Here is a 12031-nt window from a genome sequence, read left to right on the forward strand (position 1 = left end):
CTAGAAGAGCTGACCATACGGAGTCAGGGTGGGGCCCTGGGCATCTTCGCCTTTATTCTTATTTCAAGTGACTTGTGACTCCACGTCACCATCTGAGGACATCTCCCACCCTCTCTCATCAGGTAGCTGATGTGTTTTTGTCTCCAGATCTTTATTATTATTTACTCACGTGAATGGGTCAGGCGATACTTTCCATACTCTACAATAGTCCCGCTTCTGGAAGAATCTTTGAAAAATTTAAGACTCTGGCAGGGACTGTTAGCAAAAGCCTCTCAAACTTTCTTTATTTCCCTGGTGGAGGAAGGCACACAGGGACAGTGGGCAGCAGTGCTTTGCTACCTTTCCCCTGCCCTTATCTGAGAGCAGTCCCAGCACCCTGGACAGGCTGGAAAATGCTCTCAGGCTGTGCCAGACCCAACCATAATTTCTGTGCCCGGTGTGCTCTGTGCTGCCACCTGGTGACGCTCTTGGGCACAGCTCATGACAGCGCAGAATCCTGTTTGAACTGTGGCTGGGGCTGTGGTTGGGCTCCCATCCTGATGGACCTTGTTGCCAGGCATGTCGATTTCTTTCTTTTTATTCCTCCTTGCGCCCTTTTTACCCTTGCACATTGGTGCTCCACTGAGGGTGTCCCTGAGGCTGCTCGTCCTGATGTACTTGGTAAGCGTTGGAGGGCCCAGGTCCCTCCCTTGAAAGGGAGGCACAGTGCAGATGGACACCTTTGCAAGCGGGCTGATCCTGCGGGCCAACCCTGGAGAGGCGCAGACCAGGCAGAGGCGAGGCTGAGGGGTGTGGGGAGGCCTGCTGTCCTGCTGGCTGGCTGGCTGGGCTGGGTTTTCAGTGTTCTCTTCTTTTCCTTGAGTGTGACTTTTCTGCCATGGCTTCTGTTTGCTTAGAACTGGGGAGCTTCCAACTCCAGTGAGAATTGGGGGCCATTGGTAGAGGGTGCTGGTCTGGCTTTCAGTGGTGTGATGGGCACCTTTCTGCTGCCATACCCAGGTGGAAGCCACTTTCCTGTTACGAGAACCCAGCAGGTGTCTGCAGGCTGCCTGTGGCAGGTTTGGAGCCACAGCGATGGCAGATGCTGCCGGAGGGCCATGTGGCTGGGGTGACGGGCCCCCCGAGGGCACTGCCTGCTTGTTGCACTGCCCACCAGAGCCCCTGACTCAGGATGAGTGTTTCTCTCTCCTGGCAGAATGGGGAGGGGCGGGGCATGTGGTCTTGATCAACCTGTGTTTGAGTTTACCCTAAAGCTGCTGCACTCAGTTAAGGCGATGAGGGAAATTAGCTGCTCACAGAGATTCTCCAGAGCTTTTATGTTTGTTTATTTTTCTTTGAGGTCCTGAGGTTCGGAGCAGACCTTCAGTTACCTCCCAGTCAGACACCGGGGGAATGATCGGGTATGGCAGTTGCACACCAGCATGACCCTTGATAAACTATATGAAAATTCCATTTGTAAGCAGAAGGGGAAGACCCCACTAAATCTACAGCCAAGATGTGTGTGTGTGTGTGTGTGTGCGCGCGTGCACACGCGCACGCCCTCACCTGAGCATGCACACGCATAATACACACAAAGGAAATCTCAGATGTGAACCTATGGACCGTTTGGTTGGAACAGCTTTTGTGCTGGCCTGTGATCACAAGCCATTTTTATGAATCTTGGGGTCTTGTTTTTGGTTCTGACTCACTCCCACACTTCTGATTTAGCAACCAGTTCCGTATTTCAGGCTCTGTGCATTCCTGTTTATCAGTTCCCAGTTGCATCCTCACATCCCTCTGACTGCCTGGGAGCTCCGCCGCCCGGCCCCGTCCCCGGCACTGGAGAGAGAGGATGCCCTGAGGGTGGCCCTGTGCAGGTTGGTGACTGCATAAAGCCACAGAATTTCACTCCTCCATCATCCTGGGGTGGGCAGTGGGCGTTGGGCATGAGGAGGTGGCTAGCAAAGGTATATGTGGCAAAGGTGAGTCATGGTTAATAATGATAAGCAGTTTGCATTCCCAGTGGTTATGCTTGATGAGTTGGTGAGAGTAACGGGATGACGTTTTGAATTTTTGGTATGCGTTGCCTTAATTTGAATTGTGACCTTCACTGTTATGTTTGACTGTAAGGAAAGTTGTAAGAATAAATGCATGGGCTGTTAGCCTGGATACCACCTTCGTGCTGGAGATGAGGAGAATGAGGAGGGAGCCATGGAGGCAGAAACTGGGTGTGTCTGCTGCTCACAGAGGCACCGCAGGCAGCTCTGTCACCCATTGCAGCTTCTGGGGACCAGGACACTTCCTCTACCACAGTGGCTCTCAGCCCTGGCCGCACTGGGGAAATCCCTGGCCCTGAGACACACTGGTGACGCCTCCTTAGCATAACCAGACCCAGGCTCCCGGGGTGGAGCAGCCCCAGCCTCTGTGAAGCCAGATGGCAGGGTTCTAAGCCACAAGGAGGCTGAGGGCTCCCAACACGCAGGAAACGAGTTCAACCCATGAGGGCGGCAACCACGGAAGAGACACCAGAAAAACAAGGGAAAAGAGAAACGGGATTACTCAGGCCACCCCACCCACCCCTAATCCTGACCCACAACCAGGGACTGAAACAAAGCCAGCAACCAACAGTCCTGCTGGAGGCCAGGCGGGTGGGTCTGTCCGGGCGGCAGCATTGATACTCTCCCTGGGTGGCTGGGCAGGACCTGTGATGCTGTGGCTCTTGGGTAGCCTTGCGAAGCCTTGCAGTCAGGGAATGTGAGGCCTGAGACAGAGACAGCAGTGGAAGCCCAGCCCTCTCCATGGCCCTGAGAGTCACAGTGGGGGCTGGGACCTGTGAGCTGGGGGTCTAGGGGCCCTGGGGACCTGGAGGTCACGATCATGGACTGGAGTGGCATCAGGGTTAGAGCAGCATCAGGCTGTGGGAGGGTGTTGGAGGGGAACACAGAGAGCGATGAGCGTCATCATACCACAGCCTGGGGCTGGCTTTGTATAGAGCTGGGCTTAGGTTCCAGCCCCCAAGACACACACACACACACACACACACACACACACCTCACTTACATGCGCACACATGCCCTCACTGCACGCACATGCACACACTCACCCCTCACAAGCACATATCTCCATGGTTCTGGAGGTGAGATCTTCCTTGTTCACAACATTTAAGTGTGCAGAAGACTTGAGGATCTTCTCAGGGTCACTGTCAGGGCCAAGATAAGATTTCCACATCAAAGAGGGGTCTAGGGCAGTGATGGGGAACCTTTTAGAGATGAGTGCCCGAACTGCAACCCCAAACCCACTTGTTTATCGCAGAGTGCCAACACTGCAATGAAACCTGAGTACTGAGGTTTTAATTTAGAAAGAACAACTCTACATTAACATCTTTAGTCTTAAAAGAAAAACAATACACATGCCATAGGTTTGCCACAAGTGACCTAGGCATCCCAAGGTGTCAGAGCTGGCCAGGTGCCCTCTCTCACAGCCCCCACAACATCCAAGAATGGCAGCAGCACCGCCTGACCCCGCTGGAGTACAGCTGTGGGCATTCAAGACTCTAGTCTGAATCCTGCCTCTGCCACTGCACAGCTGTGCGAGATTGGTCGAGTCAGCTACCAGCTCTGAGCTGTGGTTTTCTTATTTGTAAAATGGGGATAACGATAGTATTTAACTGCCAGGTGTGTTGGCACGTGCCTGTAATCCGAGCACTTGGGAGGCTGAGGCAGGAAGGAGGATTCAAGGCCATCCTGAACTGTGTAGCAAGACCCTGTCTCAAAAAGAAAAACAAAAAGAATGATAGTATTTACCTCAAGGGATCTGAGTAAGAATAGAACACACAGGTCCTAGCACACAATTAGTCCTGAGCTAGCACCATCCTTGGAGACATTCTGTGACAGTCTTTGGATCATACGCATCAGCTCTGCATACAGACAGGTGTACACTCCACATTTGGATCTGCTTTCTCCGGGATACTTAACAGCTGACCCTTAGGGATGAAACCAAAGATTCAAATACTCACTGCACTCTCATTAGCATAAGTGTTAATGCAACGCAGCTGTCCCAGGGCTGTAAAACACTGGCGACAGTGTCTCTGCTTGGCACATGAAATATTATTTTTTCTTCTCATGGAGCCAATTCAATATTCAACTTTAGGTTGCTGCATTTTAATGCACTCACTGCTAAGGATTGTTGGCTGGCCATGAGAAAATATTTTTGTTCTCACGATGCAGCCTTGGCCAGGTAGCCCAATGGACAAAATAAGGTTTACACAAATATTATCTTTCTGGAGTGCACACCGAAAAGAAACCATAGAACAGAGCTGGAGAAAGCGTGTCCCTGGACGTTGGGTTATCTGGGCACAGCTGATGTTTAAAGAGGCACATTTTATCTCCTTTCATTTCTAAAGGTCTCCCGCTCTCCTGAGTCCTGTGTTCCTGGGCAGATATTTCTGTCCTGGGAGGGTGAGATTCTGTTTGCGATTACCGCGTTTTCCAGCCAAGATGAAAGCAAGATAGGAAGCAGAGGACTCCTCAAGGGTAAGGGTTTTGGAGATTCTGATATTGATTTCCCATTATTCCTGTCTTTTTCTTTGCCTAGAACAAGGAAGTGACGTGCCAGCGGGAGAAGTGCCCGGTGCTGCCGCGAGACTGTGCCCTGGCCATCAAGCAGAGGGGCGCCTGCTGTGAGCGCTGCAAAGGTGGGTCCAGTCCTGGCTTTGTCCTTGGCTTTGGCCTTGGCCTTGGCCTCCCACTGTGCTCACCTTTGTTTTCACTCTGCTTCTGGCTGGGAAGTGCATGGCTGCCTGTGTGTATGCATGTTCATGGGCGCAGGTGTGTGTGTTGGGGGCACTGGTGGGAAGGGAGAAGGGTAGGGTGAGCACCTTTGTATTTGGTTTATTTTGGGGGGTGAATCATTAAATGTCCCAGAGCATATCTGAACTCAGATCCTATGCACAGTTGTACACATATCCAGTGTACCCATGAGCGTTTTTTTGTCAACACACTATAACACTTGGGTTTCCCAGGCTCCAAACTCACCCTCCCCTCCTCTGCCAAGGGAATCTTTAAATCCAGATGTTACCATTTTCATTTCCATTAAATATTTCCTTCCTTTCCAAATTAAATCTGTGTTCCTCTGCTTGTCTTTGGAGCAACTCTGAAACTGCCTTTACCCACCCTGGTTGCTTTGCCCAAACCTTGAGGGTTATGTCTTGTTGTCTGACTTTCTTTTACCCACGAGAGTCACCTTGCAAGCAGATATTCTCAAAACTGGCTATAGAATCAGCTGTGAAATGCAGATTCCTGGTCTGTGCCCTTTGATAGCTATAATCACCAATACCATCATCCTTTTAATCAAAATGGTAGCTGCTGTGGTCAGCGTTACCAAGGGGTCCTTACTGGGGTCCAGGCTTTGTATGTTCACACTGTAGTGTGGGAGGAACCAGTAAAAAGCTCTGCTCACTGTAGTGAGAGGCTTAGTGACCTGCCCAGGGGCATAGAGCTTGTAAGTGCCAGAGATAGGGACAGACTTCAATGGCCTGGTTCCCTGACTTCACATTTTTAAGCCTTCTCTGAGTCTCTCGTGTAGCCAGAGGCTGGAGGTGCCCTGTTGCAAGATGAAGGAAGGAGAGGAAGGGGGAGGTTGGCTTCCTTGTTGAGGGATGAGAACCTCATCCTTGAGAGGCTGGTAGAGGAATCTGTCTCAGTCAGTGTCTTTGGGGTGAGGACCCTGTTCACTCTTTGTTACTGGGAGGCTGTGGGTTTCCTCCAACCAACCCTTTGCTTTCTTCCTATTTGAAAAGTTCACATCATTAGTTAATTACATAGGAAATAAAGCCAAGCAGCCCGTTATGACTAAGAAAATCTATCCTTGATGTTGACCTGCTGCAGGAGGCTTATCAAGTCTTTCTCAATCCTGAAGCTAAGTGGGGCTGAAGGTCTTGATCCCGAGCGCTGGCTGCGCCTCCCATCATTTGTTGGGACTTTCTTTGCTTTGTCTTTTCTGATTTTTCTCCCTTGTTTCTTTCCTTAACATAATTATGTTTAATTTTAACTTAATTAGATGACTACTATGTGTCTTGGTTACTTTCCTCTCGTTGCTGGGACAAAATACCTGACACCCAAAATTAAGGAAGGAAAAGTTTATTTCACTTACAGTTTGTGGAGGTTTCAGTCCATATTTGGCAGGTTACAGGCAGAGTGGCACATGGCAGAGAGCTACAGCTCATAGCGGCAGAACACAGCCAAAGCAACAAGCACACACAAAGGAGGAATGGCAACAAACAGCCTCTTCGTCTCCCTTACATATGCAAACTATCTACCCCAAGGCAGGTGTAGCTCTCACACCCATAATCAATCAAACTCTAAAAGCCTGCCCCATGACCGCATGAGGCTTTGGGGGGACACACAGACACAAACCATAACAACTATGTTAACACATTATCATTCTAAATAATTTAAACAGGGAGGAAACTATTAGTAGTTTATTGTACCTTTCCCAGATCTTATGCAATTTACTACATGTATATGTAGTTTTGTAGGCTTTTTATTTGTACAAATGGAATGGAACAGTACATACTCCTTTGCAGTTTGCTTTAAGAAAAATTAACAAATGTAATATAGGGATTTTTCCCAGGAAAGTTCATGCTTTCTCAGTTGCTGCATGAATCCTGTAGCACCAATGTACAATAATTCATTCAACAGCTCTCTGCTGGTGGATGTTTAGATCTTAATTTTTTACCGAGTCCCAGGGAGCCAGCCTGCTTCTCCTGCTGTGCCCACGTCTGTGTCTCTCAAGGACAGAGACCTGGGAGTCACACTGTGGTGGGAGGGATGCGCACCACTGGTGAAAGCGTGGGAGACATTAGCGAATGGGCTCCCACAAAACAAGGCTACTTCCCTGTCTTCCCTTGAGAGCTTTCAGACTTTCTTCCTGAAGATGAGAAAGCTGAGGAGGGCAGGTGGTGAGACCCCTGGCAAAGCCTACACACAGGGGCTGGGTTAGCCCTAAAAACCCCGCCACCGTGCAGCCCAAGTTCCCCGTCCAGCAGGCCATGACCTCACTGTAGACTGTGAGTCACACTCAGACCTGTGCTGTCTGCTTCTGTCCCCACCATTATGAGGATGGTTTCCTCCTTCTCCTGGGTGAGGAACGCTGTCAAACTCCCACAAGGGCCTTGCTGACAGTGGTCAGTGCTTTTATGCTTTCTGATGAACTGTAGAAAGCACCGTTGGCTGTCAGCAAGTTAGAACTTGATTGATTCTGTCTGCACAGGGCTGGGCCCAGTACTGCAAAGATTCAGAGGCTTAGCTGTGCTTAGAATAGAAGCTGGGAGAGGAAAGGGGGATGCTTTGCTCGCTGTTTTTCTCAGAGTGATTTTTATGAGAAATACAGTTACCGTCAGCCTCGTCACCAGTGCACCCTGCATCTGATGCCTTCAGAGGCCTCAGAGATGAATCCTCCTTCCTGTTTCCACACGGCCAGGCAGGAAAGCACTGAGAGGGAAGACGCACTACCACCCCATTCTCCGTGATCATCTCTTACACTGGAGCCATCTAAAGTTCCCTGTAGGATTCTGCGACCATGTTTCTGCTTTATTCTGTATGCTGCCTCTGTTTAGGCCACTTGTGTAAGTAAGGCGCATAGCTGACTTCGTTCTTTAGAGTAACCACAGAGGTTGGTTGCTATGTGCTGTGTGTCAGTCCCTGTGACCCTGCCTTTGGATGGGCCTTTCAGTCCTTCTTCCCTGAAGGCTAGGGTGCTGGTCAGGTGTACAGCTCCTCAGTGATGACACTGTTCCCACAGGAAATATGATTTTACAGATGTTGGGTCACCTGCTGGTGTGAGAAGAAGTGTCACCTGCCTGGATCTCCCAGGACCTCCCAGGCCCATGAAGGCCAGGCTCATCTGACTTTCCATGTAGTGTGGCCATGTGTGTGTGTGTTTCTGGCCATTGAACCAAGTCTTCAGATATGCTCGGCAACTACTCTACTGCTCAGCTACACCTCCAGCTCCCCCACTCCTTTTTTAAAGTTTTGAGATGGGGACTTCCTAAATTGCTAAGTTTTCCAACCTGAGTCTTAACTTATGATCTTCCTGCTTCATCTCCTGAGTAGCTGGGATTACAGTTAGTGTGCACCATCACACCCAGATCCATCTGCTATTTCATTGAAGTGTGAAAGGTACTTGTTTTTTCCCACTGCTGGATAATAGCTTAGTTGGTTTATCCCTTACTGCTCACAGTAGAGGTAATTTCTTTCTTGTTTTACATATGAGGACCCTGCAGGCCTAGAGAAGTTAAATCGTTGAGTTGCCAGTGTGTCATTTTCCCAAAGTTGAGCACCAGCTGTCCAGGTATCCTTGTCCTTGAAGAGCTTGCTCTCTTAGGATACAGATACCATCTGGGGGACATCATCCAGGGAGAAAGTAGAAGAGGATAGATGCTGCCCGGGGATGGAGCATGGCCCTGGGGTGGCTTTTGGAAACTGTAACTCATCTCTGTGAGTGAGTAGGAGCTGTCCCATCTGCAGAGGGCTGGTGTGGGGAGGTTCCAGGGAAGACATGGTACCCACAGGTTCTGAGATGTCACCGGCCACCCTAAGCACCTTGGGAACTTATCAGAGTGCAACTTCCTAAGCTTCCTTCAGAGCTGCTGAATTCAAACTATTTGTGATAAGCATCTGTTGCTTGCTTGGAGACAGGTAAGGGGAATGATAATAAAGTAACACAATTCTATCCCAACTGCTACTAAATTTTCCCTGAAAAAGACATTGATATTGAAGAGGAGGTGAGAGAATAGATCAGCCTGAGGACAGAAATATGACAAATCTTATTTCCAGAAGTGCTCTTAGGAAGGTTGTGGGTGTGTTCATGTTTGCTTTACTCAGAGTTCTCATACGCTCCATTTCTTCATTAGTTTCAACAGTATTTACTGATCCATAGGCCAGGTACCAGCAAAAAGATGTGCTAACCAAATTGTTCTTAACTTTTATGGAGCTAGAATATGCCATAAGACAAAGGAGTAAATAAAGGATAATTAATTCCTCTCCAGCAAGTACTTCAGTGTACCTTTGAGATTATTTTTATACTAATAATGATTATATTTTTATCCAAATAGCTTAATAGCTGGCAAGAGATTAATCTAATTTAAAAAAAGAAAAACCAGAGTATTGTTCGGTGAAAACAAATGAGATCATTGAGAGGCAAATGACTGCTTTGGCAGCTTTTCTGAATTTACTTGGACTGAAAAATCACCCTTTAATTTGGGATTCTTTCATGAATAATAGTGTGTTTGTTATCTGAGTATATATTTTGTTACTAGTGGGTCATAAATGTGGAAGGTGTATTTCAAACTCTAGAAGTCAAATTTTACCCTGTTTCTTCCTACAGAGCATAAATATTAATTGTCCACAACACTTCGATGAAAGACAGAAACACTTTTTCATTTGTCAAATGAGGTTTATTTTCCCTAACCTTTTCTTGTCTTTGATCCCTCTGTTCTGGGCTTATTGTTCTATGGGTGTGATCCCCTGGGCTGCATTTCTTGAGGTTTTAACATTTACATTTGATGGAGGAAATATACTGGATATCTTATGAAAGGAAAAGAAAGAGAGTCAGTATTCACGTTGATTTTCAGACCCTGACCAGCCGTTCTGGGTTCTGGAGAGAACTAGACAGCCATGTGCACGGGCAAGTTGAAGGGACCTGGGTTTCTGCAGAACAGTTACTGCCCAAAGTGAAAACTGATGGAGTGATGGCACGATGGGAGTGGGACTGATTCTAGGTTGGCATTTGTGCGTTTGTGCAGTTCTAGGTCATGAGGAAGGGGGCTTTTCTCAGTGCTGCTTTGAGAATGACCTGGAGGACATCAGCCCCTTGGAATACTGCTCTTGGCTATTTGAGGCAGGGGATCCAACCACTCACTGTACATAGGAACAGGCATTAAAACACCTTATACAGGAATAATCACTCTGTGTTGACAAAGTAAACTGCCCTATTGCTTAAACCTTTAAGGTGAGAAGGCTGATTTAGCCTTGTGTAAGCTGGTTGGTTGCTTTTAACCAACTTCTTTTGGTGTCATGGTCTTGCCTCATCTGTTGCCTAAACAAAAAAGTAGGTCTTTCCTTGCTGGTTTTCCTTCCCTTAGACATCACTGAGCTTCCTGGTAGCTTTTATGTCTGATCAGCCCACATTGAGTCTGCCCCAGATCTTATCTCTCAGATAAAGAAGGGCTTGCCCTCAGGCCAGTGGTCTGTCCGACTATTCTGGAAGGGAGATAACTGGGTGTTAGGTTTCCACAGATGCCGCTGTGCACCCTCAGGACCTGGTGGTGTTCTAAGTTAGCTGACAGGGAAATGGAGGCATTTAGGGAGATCTGAGGATTGCAGAGAGGCACAGGGCAGCCTAGATTCAGATGCCGACATCTTCTCTCCCCAGTCCCACTGCTGTGGGATAAGAAGGGAGGAAAAGACCCAGTATCTGAGAGAGAAAGCGAGGCCTGCTCCAGGTGGCCCGTGGCCTTGCTGGTCTCCTGTCAAGTACTGACAGCCTCAGAGAAGTAGGTGGGGAGAAGCAGTGTGGAGGTGACACAGTAACATGGTTGTTCCTTACTAATGGACATTTTGGGAGCTCCTAACTTAGTATTTTTAAGCTTCCTCCTGGTATCTTTGTGCCGGCATTCTAATCTGGCACTTAGACACCTTGGGAAACCTCACTTGTCCCTGTTGAGGGCTGCATGGTCACTAGACTCAGAGCTCAGGGAGATTTCTGATCTGCTTCTGGGTGGAGACCCCAGGTTCTAGCTGGATATACTGCACATGGGTGTTAACCTGAATCCATCTCATTTATCTACCCAGCTCCAGAGCGTGAGTAGGATAGTCCACATGTTTTTAAAAGCAAGAAACAAAACAAAACACAACAGAGGTTTATTTTTCCCTAACTGAAGGAAGATGTGTAAAATGTTATACTTTGTAGATTGTTGCCCATAATAAAAACCAGACCATTGTGGCACTTAAATAAAAATGACCTTACTTATTTAAAAGGACTTTGTTTCACATTGAAATCATAAAAACCTGCCTTTGTTGTGAACACTCGCAAGGTGACTTGAAAATGAGGTCAGCTTTCCCATCAGAACTGTCTCAACCCATTTTCTCAGGGGTTTTGTTTTTCACATTCTGTAAGATCTGGGGGGAAGGCAGTTTAAGTGGGGAGTTTGCTGCTGCCTTCAAATGCAAGATTCGGTTTCCAGGGCTTGCTGCTGGCTGCAGGCATGTCCTTCTACTTTTCTAAGGGAGACTGAGTTGAGTCTGACCTTTGCCGTGGCAGAGGGGTGGTGGCTCCTGTTACCTCCTATGCGAGGTGCCCACTGGCCCCATCAGAAGGCAACTGTTCTTTCCTGTGGGCAGCCTGCTTCCCCAGCTGCCCTCTGCTGCTGCCCAGAGGAGTAACTATCTACTGACTCACACAGAGTGAGGACAGACCTAGAGCCCCAGCACAGTGCTTGCTTAGTATCTCACACTTGCATGGGTTAAGATTCTGGACGAGCTAAGCCTGCCTCGCAGCTGCCATCAGGTATCAGCCAGGGCTGGGGCTCAGCATCCTCTCTGGAAGCTCAGTGGTTCTCAGCAGTTTCTCGCAGCAGGGGAATAGCTTCTTTCTTCAATACTAGCAGGACAGCGCCTCTCACACCTGTTTTGTGGGCTCACCTGCTAGCTGCTCAGGAAGAACATCTTTTAATTCCTGACAGTCACATTGCTGAGGCCTCAGTGCCACCTGCAGTCTCAGTTTTTGCCAGGTAAGATACCCGGATCACAGCTTGAACCCATCACATTCACAGTCTCCTGGGACTCAGGAGGGAGGGGTCACGTGAGGATACACACGGGGTGGGAATCTCGGGGCTGCCTCGGAGTTCTGCCGGCCACCCCAGAGCAGCCCGGCGCGCTGCACGTAGAAGCATCCACAGAGAACGGTGCGCTCAGAGCTGGCGGTGGTTCACAGATCGCTGCAAACACTGAGTCCCAGCAGTGCTCACACGAGCCCCGCCCTTCCTCCTCTGCTC

The 12031-nt window shown here is 48.7% G+C and overlaps 1 protein-coding gene across 1 annotated transcript in view; it reads left to right on the forward strand.

Moving 5' to 3' along the window:
* LOC102004870 (BMP-binding endothelial regulator protein) overlaps positions 1–12031 on the forward strand; it is a gene marked incomplete at its 5' end in the record, with an annotated part of 243075 nt that overhangs the window by 25377 nt on the left and 205667 nt on the right. The window contains 1 exon segment of the mRNA XM_005414284.2: positions 4573–4672. Within this exon segment, the coding sequence (XP_005414341.1) occupies positions 4573–4672 (100 nt within the window).

This window comes from Chinchilla lanigera, unplaced genomic scaffold (genome assembly GCF_000276665.1).
Source record: "Chinchilla lanigera isolate Chin_1 unplaced genomic scaffold, ChiLan1.0 scaffold00181, whole genome shotgun sequence".
Taxonomy (NCBI): Eukaryota; Metazoa; Chordata; class Mammalia; order Rodentia; family Chinchillidae; genus Chinchilla; species Chinchilla lanigera.